The sequence below is a fragment of the Anabas testudineus genome, chromosome 1 (genome assembly GCF_900324465.2).
Source record: "Anabas testudineus chromosome 1, fAnaTes1.2, whole genome shotgun sequence".
Lineage (NCBI taxonomy): Eukaryota > Metazoa > Chordata > Actinopteri > Anabantiformes > Anabantidae > Anabas > Anabas testudineus.
Genome location: NC_046610.1, coordinates 12,188,993 through 12,208,999, shown reverse-complemented (window position 1 = coordinate 12,208,999; position 20,007 = coordinate 12,188,993). Strand labels below are relative to the sequence as shown.

The 20,007-nt window shown below is 42.6% G+C and overlaps 1 protein-coding gene across 1 annotated transcript; it reads right to left on the bottom strand.

Moving 5' to 3' along the window:
• Positions 1 to 1,090: 1,090 nt before the first annotated feature.
• spock3 (SPARC (osteonectin), cwcv and kazal like domains proteoglycan 3) lies at positions 1,091 to 13,708 on the bottom strand. The gene is made up of 11 exons (XM_026359390.1): positions 13,570 to 13,708; positions 13,280 to 13,402; positions 7,507 to 7,546; positions 5,759 to 5,867; positions 5,013 to 5,121; positions 4,755 to 4,863; positions 4,456 to 4,569; positions 4,126 to 4,347; positions 3,699 to 3,761; positions 3,455 to 3,592; positions 1,091 to 3,351 (listed from the first exon to the last, which is right to left on the bottom strand). Exons 2-11 carry the CDS (start codon positions 13,400 to 13,402, stop codon positions 3,194 to 3,196), a joined length of 1,185 nt encoding a protein of 394 aa, XP_026215175.1. The 5' UTR covers positions 13,570 to 13,708; the 3' UTR covers positions 1,091 to 3,193.
• Between the last annotated feature and the right edge of the window lie 6,299 nt (positions 13,709 to 20,007).

Here is a 20,007-nt window from a genome sequence, read left to right as displayed (position 1 = left end):
CTCCTTTGTTCCTCTAGAATGCACTTTGCAAAGTCTGACAGAATAATTCTTATTAGGAACCTTATGGTAAACGTAAATGATCCACTTATAGAGGGACCTACAAGTCCGGGTGAAAACAAAAAATTGAAATGTCGGTGGTAAATGTAAATGGTATTTATGCTAATTATTGACACATAGTAAAGATGATTTATTCCTTTATTGTGATATTATCATGTCATTTTCTAACATACTGGAGACGTTTAAGTGTGATATTTAGAGCCCCTGCAGTCTGAGTACATTGCTAATTCAAGAAACCTGATTTCCAAAAATCAAAAGTGGTTCCTGCAACTTGAGGCGTTTCCCGTCAGCACTCAGTCATCATGTCTTCCCATATGCTGGGAGATCACTTTTAATTTTTGGACTGTCTCCAACCACAGCCTCCACTGTGCGGACATTAGGCAATGAGATGGTATCTCAGCTCATTTCTATGGTCGGCGTGCACAGGTTGAGGAAAAGTATGTGAGAATGAGCGTTTGATATTTATCCAGTGACTTCCCTATCTGGAGCTGCTGCTGACATGTCCTGTTGCCAACACACACACACACACACTCACACTTACACTTAACTGTTCTCACGGTGTACAAAGGGAAACAAAGCTGTTTCCATTCAGGTCAGTGAATGTACCCTTTTCCTGCCCTAATTCAGTTAGTGTAAGTGTTGTTCGTGTGTACTTGCATGTATGCATGCATGTATGATGTGGGTGTGATGGTGACTCATAAATTATTCGCCTGTGCCTCTCCTACACGGTGCAGTAATGTTCTTGCGGTGAACATATTACCTACAAACAAGCAGCTTGTCACTTCTCACCATTTTCTTTCTTTTCTAAATTTAAGTCAATGCATAAATTTCCTCCTGTGACAGATTTCAGTTCAATTTTATATAGCTCCACAACAGCTGTACACCTCAAAAACACCCGCAACTTGTCTGTCTTTATCTAAATATAAGGCAGAAATAAAGAACAGAAACAACAGCTATGGCCCTGAAAGAAGTGTGGTCACATGTTCCGCATGTGCTCTGTCATCCAAATAACACGTGTAACAATGCAGTCAGGTCAACGTTGGTCAATATAGCTTTTATTTCAGCAAATCATACATACACTGTAAAAAAATGCATCTGTATCATAACCTTTAAACACTATCAGAGCTGTGATGACAGTGTGTGATTGGTTCAGAGTGGCTACAGTGTCTGAGGTCATCAAAATGATTTGCATGTCATCACACTCATGAAACAGCACTTTAGCACTGAAAAGTTTTCAGTTCATAAAGTGAATTGAAATTCCAAGTTAAAAGTTAAGCTGCAAAAAGGGGGAAAAGAAAGGACTGCTGGACACTCGGATGGCACTTTTCAGGTCTTAACGTGGAATTTCAACAACAGTTTGACTCGAAACGAAGCCAGATGGCAGATTAATAATTGAAAATTAACATAGTACAACTCATCCCAAGTCTGCATAAACAGTCACAGAACTTCTGAGGAATATACAAATGTGGGATCAGCGTCAGTTTTTCCAAACCTGACAGATACGCACTAGACGTAGTTACAGCAGATCAGGTACAAATCAAGCTTCTGAAACAAAGTAAAAGCAAAATACTGATATTCATCTTTTTTCATATAAAGCTGCCTCTAGCCAGTGTACTGTACTAATATATAAAACATTTTTAAATCCAGCAGAGTCTAAGTGTTTGTATGCCTTAACTGTATCTCTGTGCTTATCTACATTCTAGCTATCAGAACTCAAACCATCTGAAATATGGCCATCATAAGAGAAACCCCCCAACGCACAGGCCATACTGCTGTGAACCCAAACCGGTGTCTGAGCCTGACAGTAAAAAAAACAAAAAAAAAACGGGCAAGCTCGGTCCAGTAAGGATGCTTCTCTCACAATTACTGCCATCGGTCTTTACCAGTAGAAGGCACACCTCACGCTTCCTCCCCTTCCAGACGTTTTTCAACAGGTTCTGCATGGTTCTATGGTTTCATTACTGTGTGCAAGAGATTCGCCCTGTTACGCTGTGTGCTCACTCGTGCGTGAAGATTTAAACCCATAAGACGACCACTTCTTCTTCTTCTTCTTTTGAACCCTGATGAGGTTTTGACTTTGAGCTCGCTGACATATTAAAGGTCAGTAAACATTTTTTTTTTTTTTTTTTTTTAAATCACACAGATTTTGTGCAGTTTATGACTTAAAAGTGTACTTTCATCTGTACACGCTCGGGGGGGTATTTTAACCTCAAGCTCTATTATGTTTTGAGTTCCACAAAGGTTTAGCCTCCGGTTCTTCAGACTGAAACATCACGCAATATTAGACATGCTACAACAAATCTGTTTCATCTCCTCTGTTCATCCAATAACGGATTAGAAAAATAGATATTTTCCCCCAACACCGCTGGCCGGGCAGTAATTTGTCTCTTCTTGTCGCTGAGCCTGTGAGATGATTTGACTTGATTTGTGTCTCGGTGAAAACAGCTAGCATGTCGGTTCTGATTGTTATCCAGCTCGCACTGTGTTTTTCTTTTCTTTTTTTTTTTTTTTTGCCTTAATTCTCCTAATGAAGCATGTCTAATTCTTATCTTGTTTTTCCACACAGTTACACTCACAGTTACAAATCAAGATCAAAAGAAACCTAAAAAGTGCAATAATCTCTTATCTACATCATCAACATCCCACCTATACACGGGAACATTTGATAAGGAGTAAGACGATGGGAGGAGGATGAGGGAATGATGAACGGGGAAGTCTCTTTTACATTGCGCCTCAGGCACCAACATACTCAGGCATCAGAGTGCTGCACAAGGACAGGACACACTAAGACATGGTCCAATGAAGGGAGCACGTGATCAAATCCAAAGCACTGGACTGGTTGTCAATTAGTCCTTGTTATGTTCTCTGATTGGCTGACACACAAGTGAACAAGTGCCATTAACCAATCTTTTTTTTTTATATTTAGACACAAAATAATAAATCATGAACATTTCTGGATTTTTTTTTTTAAACATATGAACAAACAATACACAGAGAGTAGTCCATAGGCTGTTAGTATGATTAAGTATCTGTCTGGGGAGTCACCTAGAAACGTGCAGTTTGATGAAAGGAACAGTTTCTGTGTATGCGTTTTCTTTTCTTTTCTTTCTTTTTTTTTTTGTTTTGTTTTTTTTAATTACGACAAATATTCGTCGTTGTCGTCGTCGTCGTCCTCATCTTCGTCGTCCTCATCGTCCATCCCGGCCTGGTCGTTGAGGGCGAATGAATCCTCGTCGTCGTCAGCGAAGAGCGAGTCTCCGCTTCCAAGGTCTCCAGAAGACTCCAAAATCACACCTAGAGCCGGAGATGAAGCCAAAACTCGCAGTTAAAGGAAGCTCGTGAGATACAGCTGGAGCTTTTGCACATATCCGACACAAGCTTTGTGAGCTCTGCCTACCGCAGTCTGCAGGACCATGGGTGCGTGACCCAGCCACCTCGTTGCCATAGCGATCCACACACCAGCACTGCCCGCTGCTGCTGTGACACTGGTGGGATCTGTAGTAACCTTCGTCATCACAGGACGGCAGATACTGACCTACACATACCAGCAAATACAAAGGTGCACACAGTGAGGAAAGGTAATGCACGTGTGTGTGTGTGTGTGTGTGTGTGTGTGTGTGGTGTGTGTGTGTGTGTCTTACCGAGCAACTTCTTCCCCGCTTGCTTTTTGTTGATACTGGACAGCTCTGCTTTACAAGGGGAATCTGAAAGACAGAGACAAGAGATTCTGGTAACAAACTGCAGAAGTCTGCTGTTCTGGGAAAACATCTATTTATGTGAACCTTTCCTCTTTTGTGTACTTTTTGCTTTCGTCAGGATATTTGTTATCCTGCTGTCTTTGTGCAGCTCCGGCGACTGATCTGTAAATACTTTATTTAAATCTTTATTACCGAAAAAAACAAACAAATTCTTCATTGCTGAGCCCGGGTTTTAATCCCAATGTATTGTACTGCATTGTGCTGCATCTTATTCTATTTTACAGTGTGCAGTAATATCCTGTATACGTCAAGGAGGAATATGGAATTGCTAGATTGAAGTCTGACAGGACAAAAAACTCTGATACTGTACCTGTGTACCTCTGGAAGCATGTGCACCACTCAGTGCTGGTTATAACTTTGTTTGAGTGTGTATCGCAGGATTTGAAAAATGCGTCAGAGCACGGCTCGTTCCTGTCCAGGTAGAGGCTCTTGATCTCTGATTGGTCGAGCTGGAGGTCAAAGTTTGTGTCCAAGCGGGAGAACATCCAGCCCAGAGGGTCCTTACAAATAGGAGAAACCCCGATCTCAAACTCTGCAGGAAAAAAAGGTCAAAGAGTGCGTAGTTAGTGATGATGCAAGAAGAAATATGGTTGTTATGTATATGTCTCCTTCTCAACTTTGCTAATTATGTGTGACTCACTGTTCTTCTCAGGCTTCTGGATCTTGACTCTCTTGTGGTTGCCGTTCTCATGCAGCACTCGAAACCAGTCTCGGAGACGGCTTACGACCTCCTTCAGGTCCGACTCGCTGCACACTGAGGAGTAACAACACCAATGAACAATGACGATAAAGTGATGCTTTAAACCTCTTTATGGAAATGACAAGAGCAGGGATTCTGTGCCAACAAAGAGGAGCCTGCATGTGGACGAAGCTTTGCCTCGGACACAATGGAAGACGTTTTAATTAAGTCAAATCTACTGATTCTTCTGCAAAGTGTACCTTTCTTCTCTGCAGAGCTGTGTTCGGGCTGAGAGGGGCAAGGACACATGCCAGAGCATTTCACAGCAACCTTCTTCCCCGTGATGCATGCCTGGTAGTCTAACTTACACTGAACAAAGAAGACAGAGACAGGAGGGATGAGACAGAAGAGGAAGTGAAATCAGTTTGTGTCTCTCGTCAAGAGGAAATGAAAAATGTCATTTGTGTGCTCAGACGTTTCTGTGTTTGATGAGCGATGAAGCGATTGTGTGCGGGTACCTTGGTGGAGTAGGTGTGTCCGTCTGTTCCGCAAACGGGGGAAGGGTGAACCACGGGGCAGGGTTTGCACTTTGACCCTGAACTTCGGTACGGATTAGCATCTTTTAAGCTAGAGAGGAGACGCAAGGCTTATTTTATACACACTCTGAACATGTGACTGTATCCATATAAAAAGATTTGACATGATGGGCCTTACAGCCATTTCAGAATCGAGACAAGGATTTAGGATTTGTGATTATTATCTGATTTACTTGCACTGTGTAGTCGTAAATGTGTCGCTGCTAAGAATGGGAAACAAGGTCAGTGTGGCGTTACTGTCCTCTGTTCATTCTGCAGCCTCCCAGACCAAAACACACACACATACAAAGCCCATTCATATCATTTGGCAGGACTTTGGGTCCGTTGTAAGGCAGTGCCAGTGCTGGGGTAATTGGACTAAACAGTAATGTCACAACAACAGTCACAAGAGAGCTGGGCAACCGGTAGACCAGCTGGGAAAAGAGAAAAACAGCCAGCCCTCCTGAGTTGTTGCCTGTCATGCTGCAAGAATAAGGGAGCAGAAAAAAAAAACACAAGGGGCTGGAAGTGATTTGCTCCTAATCCACTATAATTCGTGTTTCATTTGTGGCTTTGTGACAGAAAAATCTCAATGCAAATTTTGAGGGACAGCTTTGAAACACAGGGCCTGGTTTGAAAAAGAGCAAGTGCATGTATGTGTGTGTGTGTGTGAGTGTGTGTGTCCTTACCTAACTCTCCTTTGGCTGACACAAGTGGCAGTCTTATAATCCTCAGTCACACACACCTTGTGACGGCTGCACTTGACCTTCAGACATGGGTCTTTGGCTGGATCAAGACCTGCAAACATCAACCGAAGAGGAATATGGAAGGATAAATAGAAGGATACACAGGTGTGTGTGTGTGTGTGTGTGTGTGTGTGTGTGTGTGTGTGTGTGTGTGGCTCCAGCTAAATAGGAGAGATAAGTATTAGAGATGTGTGTGAATGTGTGTGTTTCTTCTACACAGTCTCTTCTCTTACAGTATATCGACTCTGTCTCTCCCACGCTGAACTCGGAGCCTTAATACTGTTAAGTGCTGTAACAGCTAAAAACAGATGGAGCTGCCGATGGAGGCTTCTTCTGACCTCACGTCGGCCTGCACCAGGTGTTAGCCTCTTGTGTGCTCCTGCTAAAAATCCTCAAACTGATCCAGCATCGGCGGCGGTGCTGATTCAGATCTGAATCTAAAGGCGGAGGGAGGGTGTAGTGTGTTTGTTGGTAAAGACAAGCGCGCCGTGCTCTGACCACAGGATCTAAGACCCTGAGCTGATCTCAGAATAGTGTGTGAATGACCTCTGCTCTAAAGAACCTTACTGTAATCCCCGAGCAGCTTTGGCAGATTATCCTGCCTCCATCCTCCAACGCATTATCTAATGCTATTGTTTCCCCCGACATGTCTGTCCGTGGATGAATGCGAGCGAATGTGTTCGAGGAACCGGTGATAACTGGAGAGTGAAAGTGTTCTTGTCTTGGTGTGCCTGGATTTGTGCATGAGCTTATCGCTGCCTGTGACACGAGAGGAGACGACAATGATTGAAGAATAGACAGTCAACCAGTTCTTTGCGTGGTGGTTGTTGTTAGCCACAAAAGAACTTGTTGGTGTCTGGATCGCTTCTCTGAGATATCTTGTAACTGTATCAGTACAGCAACAGCCAGCTAAACATCTTTCTATGTTCTCACCACTGCTTCTGTTTCATCTGTACTAAAGTCACACTGTGCTCTTTTATGGTTGTCAACATCTTGCTGGCATTACCTACAGTAACCTTTATAAATTGCCATACTTTTGGATCATTTTGCTAATAAATATAGACGTGATGCACATTGACACTGAGCTTGTGTCCTCTTTTGGCCTATCCCACAAGGAGTAGCCATGGCGGATAATGGTTTGCACATATCTTTGGCAAAGGTATCACACTGGATTGCCCTCTTCATGCAAGAGTGTTTTGTCCAGGGATGCGAACCGCTGACCTAGAGTCAGTGGGCAACCCGGTGCACATTGAATTTAATTGGTCATAGCTCAGTGGCTCTAGAAGTGAATCACTAACTTTATGCACGCTCACGCTCATTTAGCTCTAATAGATTCCTACTTATCCATATAACCATGTTTTTAGATAAGTGGGCATGTCCTGTAAAATGACATTAAAACATAATGACCTGATTGGCAAATCATTTAAAACCTGAACTGTACGAATGCACATGCTGTTTTGGAAACTGAGCTGTAACTCTTATAGATATTCTTCAAAAATAATGACCACTATCAGCATTTCTGTTTCTCATGCTTTCACTGGAGACACACGTTCTCAGCTGAACATTTTCTCTAAATAAAATACTGCATTTAAAGGAGCTGAGCATGAGTTCTCTTCGTCCACTCTGCTGTTTTTTGGTTTTATCACAAAGCCAGCAGCTCCATCACTCCAGGCTCTCTCACTCACACCCACCTTGATCGAAGGGCTTGGATGGAGTCCACGTTCCAGGCTCCTGAAACAGGGTTAACCAATAAACAAAATCATGAAAATATGGTTCCAATCAAAGCTGGAGTAAATAATACATGGCTGATACAAGACTATTAAACGGCCATACAAACCTCCACTTCCTTTGGCAGAAAGCAACACAGAGACAGAAAATAAGACATTTGTTTTGATTAGGTTTTTTACTTTTTGAGTGGAAACTTTGCAAAATGAAATAAATGGAAGGAAATGTAGGAAACACACCAACACACTAATCACATACAAATGGAGCATGCATATACAGTACTATTTGTGTTGCACATACATAAGGCAGGGAAACTATAACAATACAAAGTAAACAGAAGGATATTTCTTGCATGTTTACAAGGTAGGTTGAAATTTGAAACAGATTTCAATATAATTCAAGGATCTCAAAGAAAAAATTATGTGTTTAACTGTTTAAAATAACAGTCATGGGGTGAGAAATAAAGTAAAGTGGGGTTTAATATCAGGCTTATGCTTGGAAAATGTTTTTTTTATTCATATTTAAATTATAATCAGCCATTAGAATCACAGATGTACAAAACTGCACATTTCTGAAATCGAATTTACTTTAATAAAACATGAAGCTCAAAGACTAGATACCTATACAACGCTGCCATACACACATTTAATCAGCAGCTAATTCATATCCTGGCTAAAGCTCTTAAGTCTTTCCCCAAATGGAATCACGTTCATTGTTTTTCAAGTGTTCCTAGTCAAATGGCTCAATCAGCTGTGCATGCATGTGTCTTCGCAGTCTAAATAAGGCGTGTGTACACTAGAGGTGAGTGATTTGCCTGCTTTTAATAAACACAGCAGGGGAGACACACCCAGTGGGTGCTGGCTTATGATGCAAATGCAAAGAAATAGTCTTTTCACTCAGTCAAAGACACGGCATCTCTGATTCTGTCATAATGATAGTCTGCTCTTGTTATCTCATCTGTCTTCTTACTTTGTATTTTTCATTCACTCACTCACTCACACACACCTACACACACCTGTTTTTGCCACTTTGAACGACAAACTGCTGAATTACATTTATTCTCGGAAGACTAAACGTGACCATAACCAGTAACCACAACATGCTAACTGAAACCTCCTGTGTTATCGCAGTCGTGGTCAGCTTTGTGGGTATGATCTGAGTATTTTTTTGTTCACAGCTGAAAGGCGGGTGACACATTAGACCATTTGCTACTAAGCCGTGAGACACAACCACCTTTGCCTGCAAAGACTGAGCCTTTGGCGGAGACTCGCTTATGCCCAGTCATGATACCTATAATCAATCAACCTGCTAATTTCGGAATCATCCAGAATAGTGTTACTTGAATATTTTATAAACTTTTTCAGTCTTATTTTTCCCCCGTTCCAACTTTATTGAGTGTGTTTTGCAGGCTTCAAACTCTAATATGCTTAAATTTATAATAAACTCACAAATGTCAGGTTTCAGTTTTATTGCTTTTTATTGCATTAACCTTTCTTGATATCTGGCTTTTAAATGACAAAATAAAGTTACCCCAGATCAATAAATAACCAACTAAAAACAATGCATTTAATTCATTTATTATTAACTACAGTGCTTTGGTTTGGTATAAATGTTGGAGTGAATTTTTGGGCATTGTTTTTATCTCTAAAGTGGTTTCAGGATTGACAAATTTGCAGTTACAGAAAGGTTGAGTGCTGGTAGAAACGTGGTGGTATAGGTTAGTTATCTTCCTGCGTTTCCCCACTTCTGCAAAGTGGAGTTTTTTTTAACAAGCCGTCTATTTTTCCTCAGGAAACTAAAGCGCATTAACACCTCATCTAGACTTGCAGATGCTGTATGTGTATGTTTCCGGTTTTGTCATACAGTAGGTGGAGGAAATACACACACAGTGGTGTATTTTCAATTTCTTCTTCTTCTTTTTTTTTTTATAATATGGTTTAACTCAGACATTTCATACAGAATTAACTGTTGCTGAATCCAAAGCCACGAGTTCAGTTTTACTGGAGCATATCATTACAATACAATGTGCTTGATATCTCCTCATTAATGTGATTAATAAATCGTTAGAGCTCAATCAGTGCCCTTGCAGCATGTTGCTAAATGTTAGGCCTAACTTTTACCATGGAAACCTTTTGAAGCAGACTCTGTACTGTGTATTATATACCCGAAGGTACCACAAAATGAGGTATTCATTCCTTTATACTGGTAGACCTCATTTAGACTAGTGTTTTTCTCTGCATGCACTACTGTATATGTCTCAAACCACACAGGATCCTATTTATTTTTCTAAAAGCCAGACTTTAACCATCAATGCGTACTCCACTCTCTTACTTCCTCATGTGCTATAAGGTTAACAAGGACAACTCTTGCTTCTTCTTAGCTAATTAATTTCTTCTCGCCCTTCATTACTGATCCTCATGTGACCTTCGCTGCAGACTCACTGGAGCTCCTCTCGCTCTACCTTCCAAAAGTGGCTCAGACTGTGGCGTTACATTTTACAGACCCAGAAAAGAACCTGTACTTTCAAATCTTAGCAAAATAGAGAGATAATCGTGTTACCATCCCACATGATTCCATTCTAGTGCTGAAGCCTTTGGATACTGAATAATGAGAACATCGCATTACTGGGGCCGGGCCCTCTAGACCCGTCAAGACAACAAAAGTGCTTGCGGTCTGATTCTTTAATGGAATCGACAGACATAGACAAACACAGTGTCAACACACACACAAACACACAGCAAACAAACAACAAAAGCACAACAACACAACCAAAACACCACATATCTGGATGAATGCACTTCACTGCACATGCAACCAGCCACCCACTTTTTCCAAAAGCCACTGACAACCTAAAATTCAACAATAGGTCTAATAGCCTACAGAGTGTACACTAAAAATAGCAACTCTCTCCTTTACAGTTATAACAGCCTTTATTCCTCCTGTGCAGAAATAAATGTGTGCATTCGGCTGAGTTGGCTAAGATCCTAATTTGACACTGTGCATATGGGTTTTTGTGTTTTACCTGCATCGCCATAGAAGCAGGCCCTCGTGAATATGCTGTTTCTCCCTGCCACTTTTCCCACCTATACTTTTCGCAGCTTTTCAGAGATCAGATTTTATGCCTCCAAATTGTGCTCTAATGGCTTCCTTCCCCTTTCCCAGGCTTCTTGCTGCCTTCCCGCTAACGTCCAACAGGAGAAAATATGCGCATGCTTTCACTGTACTAACTCTGCTTGTCTTGCACAAGCTTGTTGCATGCATGCACGCACAAACACACACACACACACAAATTCACACTGAGGTGCTTTGAAGTGGAAAAGGCCTCAAGCTCTGTACCTTCTCTACATCATTCACCCTCCACAACACAAACAGCGCAGGACAGACGTGCACGGTAAAAGTACACAAGGAGGACAGAGAATAGGAAATCGCGAAAAGGTGTATTCCGCTCTAACAAGGCCGCTCTCATTTCCTCATACAATACACAATTAAGCATCATGTATGTCATCGCACATCATTCACTGTTTTCCTCCTTCAGCTTATCTCTTCACTCTGTGCCAGTGCTGTAAGCTAGCCAAGGTCCAGCAAGCAGAGCAGAATGTCTAAAAACACTGAGATGGCACCAGTGCAGCAAACACAGCCTCGGGCCTCTCCAGCCATCCTAACAGCACGTACCGCAAAACAGTAGCCAAGATCCTATCTAGTGCTCTTAACAGGAGACCCACTGACAACTCTTGCTGAAGGATGAAAGTGACAACACATGCCTAAAATACGAACTTGAAATCAGAGTAAATATGAATTTGGCATAGAATACCAAACCCAGTTGGCATGATTACCTTATAATACTTTGATTGTGGCCCCTGTGACACGGGGAACACGGGGTTGATACGAGTCAAAACTGGCAACAAACAAGCCAGCAGTCTGTTACTGCTTTGTTGAAAACCTTCATACATTGTTCTGATATACGTCTGTGTGAAACTACGCAAAAGCCACACACTCACACACACAATCTAGGACACAGGACTAAAACAGGAAATGGAAAGCACGAACAGAGATACAGCGCACACAATGCTTCTGCACTCCGTCCAGCTCCGTCTCTAATGCCTGCGCCTCAAGGTTAAAACACAGACGTGAAAGCACACAGAGCCTTTAGCTCACCGCCAATCACTGCACTCTCTAAAGCTCCACCATCTATCTATCTCTCTCTCTATCTATCTATCTATAACTTTCTTTGTACTGTATTGATATAGTCACAATAATCTCTCAACCATTACTCCCCCATATGCCACACTCTCCCTCTCGCTCTCTCTCTCCTTATTTCACCCTATGTGGATAATCCAAATCCTGTTGGACCTGTGATGTATCACATGGGTCCACCTGAGGTGTTGGGTTCACATGTTTGCACTCCATCCCTGTCTCTAAGTGTGACAGGCAGGGAAAGTGGGAGGTTTAAAAAGCCTGGCTACAAGTAGCATACCATATATATATTTAAAAAAAACACCTCTTGTCCTATATTTACATTTTTAAATGAATGTCCCTCTTTGACACCAAGTTTATCAAAGTCTCTGACTCAGAAAAAACAATGATGATGGTAAACCACACACATTAAAGCTAGTGTGAGTGAAATGTACATTTTCTCCGGGGTATTATGATAACCACGTTGTTTTTGCAAAACCAGCTTTCCATAATTGATGTGTGCCGACATGCTTATTTGTGTGTATCTGCATCTGTGCAAGTACAACCTTGTACAAATCAGTTCTGGTTGTGTGGATCCATTTTAATCTGTGGTTAGAGGCAAGACGTGGTTCAAACACCACTTCAAAGCGGCACAACATCAACCATTGGCGACAATGAAGCTCTCCAAAACAATAATAGTGATTTCCACTGATATATATTTTATTAGCTGAAGCCTGTGTGTAAATCCAAATTCTTTATCCTCAACATTAACTTTGAATTAATAAATACACTGGGCAGCATGACAAGCCTATGATAGTCCGTGGTGCTTTGGGGGTCCTATGGTTTATATAATGATGTCAGGGTGATGGTGACTGATTGGCACCTGTTGAAATCCACCAGTGAAGACACTCACTAGCATAATCAGCCAGCTCTGCTCCGTTCAAGACAACCACCACTACACTGATTGAGCGAGAAGACCACTGGGAGCTCCAGAGGGATGAACTCTTGGACACCTTCCTTTATTTGGTACCACAGGGACCCCCCACTGTGCCACTGAGTTTACACTGGACCCTGCTGCTTAGTGGTCTTATATTATACTGATGCATTCCCAAATTGGACTTGAGCTTTTGTCATAATATTAAAGGCTAAAAATAATCATCTAGCTTGAATATATCATAGTTTAAATTCCAATACCATGTGGCAGGTGTTCATTTCTCACCACAAGGCACGCGCAGGCCTGCTGCGGACTCCTTTCCTATAAGCCTGTCCATAATTAGGCCCATTAAGGAGACTCGGTGCTGCTGTTGGACAGCTTTCTCCGAGGCCTTAGCTTCCTCTGTTGAGCACGGACTGCTATCGTTAGTGTTTCGGTGATGAACGTGAGGCAAACACCACAGCGGGTCCCCCCCCCCCGTGACGCGTCGCTCGGACACAACAAGAAAACGAGGAGCGCATGATCACAACCCAGTGAAGGTGTCTACAGGGGGAAAACGGGGGTGGCTGTGAATGAGATGATAAGGAGGTAACAAAAAAATAATAATAATATAAGCCAGAAACATGACTTACATCCCGGAATTTATCCCACCTCCCTGCGAGCCACTTATCGTCCAAAAAATTGCCGCTGTCGGAGCGAGCGGAGACGTGTCCAAAGGCGACGGCGCACACACACAGGAAGGCGACGCTCAGCATCTGCGGACACACAACAACACGGAGAGGACATCGGATCAGACTGTAGGACTGTAGGACTGTAGGACAACCAAATCGCGGCTCTCAGACGACATCACATGAGCGAACACCGATCATCAGCAGCACTGGTTATTCTGATGCTGAGGTGTTTTTTTTTTTTTTTTTCCTACCTTGTCGCATCAGCTGCTCTCCAGAGTGTTTGTGCTCGCTGCCGTTTTCTGTCACTAGTAATAGCAGCCCTCTCCTCCCTCTCTCTCTCTCTCTCTCTCTCTCTCTCTCCGCACCGGCTGTCTGTGCGCAGCAGAATACGGGAGCGCGCATGACACCGTGCGCGGGCCCTGCGCTCTGTTTCCTTTTTATTTATTTATTTTTTTGTGCCTCTCCTCTCCTCAGCTCCTCAGTGCAGAGGAAACGGTCATGATGTCTCGCTGGGGGCTGTTATCAGGCCACCGCGACGTGTTTCCATCTGATTTCCTCTTGTGAAAAAGAAATTGGGCATAACTGGGATTCTCTTTTAGATTGTAGCATGCAGCACACTGATGGATGCAAAGCAACACAAACCAAAACAGGTCACCAACACCATGGAGTGTTGCTGAGACATTGTACATTAAAAATAAAAACAATATTATTTTTCCAAATCAATATTGTTGACCAGACGTCCATGCGTGTTTATTTCTCCGGGTTTCTGCTCTATAACAACCATCTCATGGGAGCTCCCCCATGCTTGTTTGTACATTATCGACTCCGCTGTGCTGCCAGAGGTGAGGTCAGGGTTTCAAAAGGATGCTGCAACATGGTTTAGTAGGAATTGCACATAAACTCTGGGTAATTTGTGGAGGTTAGCCCTTTTTGGGACATGCAAAGTCAAAGCTAAAAGATTCCTCCTCAGAGTAGGTGTGCGTGTGTGTGTGTGTGTGTGTGTGTTTGAAGGCTTTTCAAGATGGGGAATTTGTACTTGGTGCTCTTGGCTTCAGCAGGACACCACAGGGGCTTTTTTTTTTTTGTGGCTCTGGCCCACATACAGCACAGTGTCATGAATATTCTTCTCGCATGCTTGAGAGTTGCTGGTTCTTCATGGGTGAAAATTAAAGGGGAAAGTCACAAACTGATAGTGAGGTGTGAGTCACTTTGAAGCTCCAGAACAGAACTACATCACATGTTTTTATTGCCATTTATCCAATCCAATCCTTTATCGAAAACATCTGCATTTGTTCTGTTCCTTGGTTCAGTGATTCCGGTTCTGTAGTTGAACACGATGAAGACGTGGCCAGAAATGTAGATGATGTGAGTATATTAAATCAAAAACCATCTGTAGGAAACACTGACGGGGTGAGCACACAAGTGATAAGAGTGTTACTTTTAACAGTGTCTTCACAGAAACACCTGGTTCTCGGGCAGGTCAAGGCCTCATGCAGAGTGTCTGCAGAAACCAACTTTAACCTCTGCCTCACATCTTCATAAGATGCTGTGGAGAAGCTAAGTGTGTGTGTGTGTGTGGGCATGTGGAAGTGATGACACGGAGCAGATATTTGAAAGTCAAATTAGAACTATAAAGCATGCATGACTGCATCACGGAGACACACAGAAGTGCACAGCAGAGGTGCTAAATGGTCACCGGCAGGTAACACAATGTTTGATGTGAGTTTTTGTGTTCACTCCAGCAGGAAGTGTGCAGAATGTAAACAGGAAACTAGTAGTAGAGAAGCCGTGGTGGTTGACAGAACAGGATGTGTCGGTCTACTTTGAACAGTGCTTTCATCTCGCAGATCAGCACAAGGTTATAATTCACTTCATGACGGGTTAGGTGGTGTTTGGGGGGTGTTAGGGTGGAGGGGGGGTGCTGGACTGCGGAAGACACAGCCATTCCTTTATGGTTTACTGTTCACTCGTGCTTTATGACATTTGTGCAAATGGAAATAGTGAAAGAGGTGTTTTGTGTGTGTGTGTGTGTGTCTTCCAGCCCCGGGAGTTCATACATTATTCAGTCCCAGATATTAAAGATGTAGATGTGGTCAGAGACATATGCAGCAGAGACACACCGAGCAGTCACACAGGCACACGCGCATGTCCACATGTACAGAGCTCTCTTGTTTTTCAATGACTCTGTGTAGGTTTTTCATTCCACTCTAGTTTGATTTCCCTTTTGTTCTTATCTAAGTAAATTCAGGAAGATCACACATTGTTGACTCAATCTCTACACGAGCTGAGAGAAAAGAGGAGAGAGAGGAGAGATGGAGGAAGGAAGAAGAAAATAGGACAGAAACAATGTGATGTGAGAGTGGGAGCTTGTGTGTGTGTGTGTGTGTGTGTGGACGGGAGAAGTATGAAACGTGTCTCAAGGAGCGGAGATTTCACAGCTCAGTGACTCTGTCACTGTGCACCTGCTCACTGAGACGGTGGGGGGGGGGGAATGAGAAGTGATGAAGATGAGGTGAGGGTGTTTAGGATAAAAGAAAGTACAAAATCCACCAGGAGAGAATGAGGGTGAGTGAACGCATTCAGCAGACGAAGGTGTGTAGACTACACGGTATGTGGACATCCCGGCATGACGAACACACTAACGCCCTCCTCTATTTTTTGCGGGATGGTTTTTTCCACAGGATTTTAGAAGCTGGCTGCAGAGAGTTCCCATTGAGTTACCAAAGCTTGAGCGAGGTCAGGGCTCTGCGTACGCAAGTCATGCAGCAAACCAGATTTCTTTACGAGCCACAGTTTTTGCACGGGGGAACTGTCTCACACACAGAAACAGGAAGGCAAAGTTAAAATGGGGCTGTAGTCCAAAATATCATAAACCATTTTCAAGCCTAATTTTATTGACCCTCTTAGTTTCAGGTTCCTGATTTGTGCCGGCTCACCGTGACACTGTCACAGCTTATTGGAACCCTCTATTGTTAACAGAGGCCTAGTTGTTGATTATTCTACTTTATCTTGTATCTTTCAAATTTCTCTTAATAATGGGTTCGTGATGCCTCAACCCCAAGACCGAGTACACGGACAAGGTTGTCCACATTCATGCTCTCTCTTCTTTTCCTTCACTGCAACTCAATACAGCTGCACTTTAACAGGATGAGTCACTGAAACAGTTTTGAGAATACTTAAATTACAATGCTGGATATGATGGACTATTATAATAACAGGCACTGTATCTTTCTGTCTCTAGCCTCTTCTGTCTCTTTCTATCAAGATGGGAGAAAAAAAAAAAAACTAGAGAGACTCTCAGGTTTGTATAAATCATCATCATCCACATTTGGTAATGTTGTGTATGTGTAGATGGTTTTTAAGATTGTTCATGCATGAACTTGTGTGCACACATGGAAATCTATGTGAATTCATGTTTTCCAAACATGGTTTGGTGAGTGAGTAGGTGCCCGAGACAAGAAAAGATGGAGAGCGAAGGAGGGAGTAGGGGGGTGGGTGAGTGTGTTATCTCGCAAAGCAGACGTTTTGAGCATAGCTGTGACTATAAGGTCAGTGTGAGTCCTGTGTTTTAGCCCCGGGATGAAAAGCTAATAGCACAGTAATGACAGAGAGGGAAACTGCAATCAGGAGATAAGGCAGACAGAAACAAAATGGCCATCGCGGAGAGGGCTGATTACAGAGCCTGTGAACAAGCATAAGAGAGGAAAAGAAGCTGAAAAGAGACAGAGCAGGGTGCGAAAATGATTGGACTCAAAACGCACAAAATGACGGCTCTATGACAAGTATGATTTTTTCTAAATGATAGAATTATAGCTCCCTTTCTCAAGCGGCCTGTTCCTGAATGATATGCACACTCCAGAACTGCTGTATCTACAGGCAACCCGCTGCACTATTTCATTTCAAGTTAGCATTCACGTGTTATTTTCTCCAAAAATGGCTCAACAGTCCTGGGTTTCGCCTCTCAGCAGGAGGTATGGAGAGACAGAGTGACAGGAAACATGTTAAAGTTAGTGCATCATTGAGGTTGATTTGAGGGATTGAGGGAATTAACAAAGAAATAAGGAAAGACTGATGGATAGAGGGGTGAAAGGCATCATTACACCGTTAATCAGGAGCTCTCTGCAATATTATGAATCAACTACTGGGGAAATACTGCAGACCTTTTCTGGTTATGGTCTTTGTGCTCCCCTCTGTGGTGGTTAGTACACGTTACACTCCACATGAGAACGAGACTGAACGTTTCAGGATCTGAAATGTTAATACTGTGGACACTCAGCCACTTTATTAAGCACAGCTTTGTATTCTAATGCAACAGCAGTCCAGGAATAAATTATATGTTCAGGCAGGACAAGCTGCAGAAGAGTTCAGTTCAACGATGACGTAGTGAACTAACAAACTGATTTCCATACACTGACTGTGTAGTTTTTTTTAAGGTCCACTTGCAATAATACTACCATTCTGAAGCTTAGTGATTTTTGTTTCGTTCATTCTGTGTCAAAGAAATGTTGTTGGTGCTGCTGTGATGGACAACACCGTGTAATGTTAAGAGGTGTTTCTAACATTTGGTCAGGCCACATGTACTGTATATACTGTAAACATTTGGATATAGTAATTTAACTGAACCAAAACATCTCACTGACAGTGTCAACAAAAATGGAAGTTTGAATTGATTACAGTGATTTTATTACAAGAGAGAAACTGACAGCAAACTCTGTGCACCGAAAGCATCTTTATGACTTCTACAACACTGTACATTTCTGCCTTTAGTTGTTCATGCACAGCAGAGTGCGGTGTGGTCCTCCATGTCGCCTCTAAAGCGCGTACCTTCATCTCTTTTTGCTGTCATTTTAAGTAAGAGGTGTTCTGCATAAAGCCACAAAAGGTCTTCAAGAGACAAAGTCCTGTTCTGCCCTAGAAGGCAAACAGTTAGAATAACTACTAAAAAGATCCCAGTGATGTAAATCTAGACAACAGATAATCTGATAAGACCCGCATTGTAACTGGATCCTGCATGTTTACACACCACATCCCACGGATCAGATGAGGGATTTAGTCCGGCCCCTTGTTAAGACTGTAACAATTTCTTTTGTGTGTAAATGCACCATTGTCATTACTGAGCTCTTTAAAACAAGTCACCCAGTTGCTCTTTTCACAAACCACAAAGGGTGTGCATGCTTTCTAATACATGCATAGCCGTGAGAGCATCTGGCCTCAGAAAGCTCAATTCATTCATAGTCTGCCACTAGCAGAGACGTGGCTGCTCTTTCTGACCGGGTCATAGACTCACACAGTCCTGACTACGGACTCATGGCTCCCCAACTGAGAAATGACCTTCCTTCTCCAGGCAGAGCAGAAAATCCATCCCTCACACTCCGTTAGATAAAACTCCTCATCTAACTGAATGTGTCCTCCTCTCTGCAGCTCTATGTCTAGAAAAAAACACAAGTCATTATGTGCTAAAGTGGGTCTAAGTGAGTCTATATGTATAATCCGCTTCTGTTTTATGTGTTTTCTTTTGTCTATTTCCTAGTTCTATTTGTTTGAAAAATGTAACTATCAGCCCGCATGTGCTCCCAGACTAGAGGGCATCTTGACCTTCTCAGCCACCAGGGCAAAACAGATGTTACCCTTATACAGAACAGTGCTTTGTTTACCCTTTTAGGGTCATATCCTTCAGTGAACTGTGAGCAGTGAGTAAGGTGTTCAAATACTGTGCTATATTACTGGTGTATGTTTATATTGAACAAGGCTTATTGTGGTTCATGGGAACAAATTGATCTACAATAATCCAGAATGTAAAATGATAACTTTGATTAAAAGGCATTTTAATTGTATCCCTCATTTTATCCGAGTCCTCTAACCTCAAAAATAACATTCAGAAACATTTGTGTTTTGTGCAATGTCCATGTTTAATAAAGCATTCTGCTGGAGACTGTAATGCTATTCTTTGTCCACTAGGGAGCAGAACAGAGCATTTGTGGAAGTGGCGCCTTCCTCAATTGGTCAGTTCAGTAAACTGGTTCCGTTTGAGCTACATAATAAAGTACTGTCCATCTATTTTATAACACAGCCATGTGGCTTCAATTGCTTTTGATTCCCTATTAAATTCTATTTATTTGAATGTATTAATTAACTTGATGTTTCATGCAGTAGTATCTCCAAATGTAGGCATACATCAAATAGTTGCCTTGTTGGGCGGTTTTATTGCCCAGCGTGCACGATCCAGACTCTGTGCTTCCTCATCACCATATGTCACCTCTCTGTTTGCAGCCTCCTTGCTCATTTCACACTCCCAGCTCAGCAGCTTTTGACTTGGGCTCCACTCTCCCCCCCGTCTCTCCTCTCTCTTTCTTTACTCACTTGCTCACACAGACACACACAATGTCCACCGCAATCCCCCATGGGAGAGTTCTGTCATGCTCCGTAGATTGGGTGTCCCAGGGTGATTAACTATTGATATGAAGCTCAGGTACCACACCTGATATGTGGGAAGACGGGAGTCAGTGAGGTAGGGGGGCAGGGAGGAAGAGGACAGCATAGGAAATGCAGAGAGAAGTCGTTTACAGTGGCAAAGAGGCTGAAAATGAGTGAAAGTGAAGGGGAGAGCGAGTTAACAAACAGATAAGCAGCTGCGTATGCTCCACAACTACACACTAACCTTTTTGGACTGGAGGGAGGAAGATGCTCAA

Coding starts and splice junctions, on each gene's coding strand:
- spock3 (XM_026359390.1), bottom strand. CDS start 13,402: ATGCTGAGCGTCGCCTTCCTGTGTGTGTGCGCCGTCGCCTTTGGACAC. Junction 5,122..5,758: donor GTCAGCCAAAGGAGAGTTAG/GTAAGGACACAC, acceptor TCTCCTCTCTAG/CTTAAAAGATGCTAATCCGT. Junction 3,352..3,454: donor CCATGGTCCTGCAGACTGCG/GTAGGCAGAGCT, acceptor CTCCGGCTCTAG/GTGTGATTTTGGAGTCTTCT.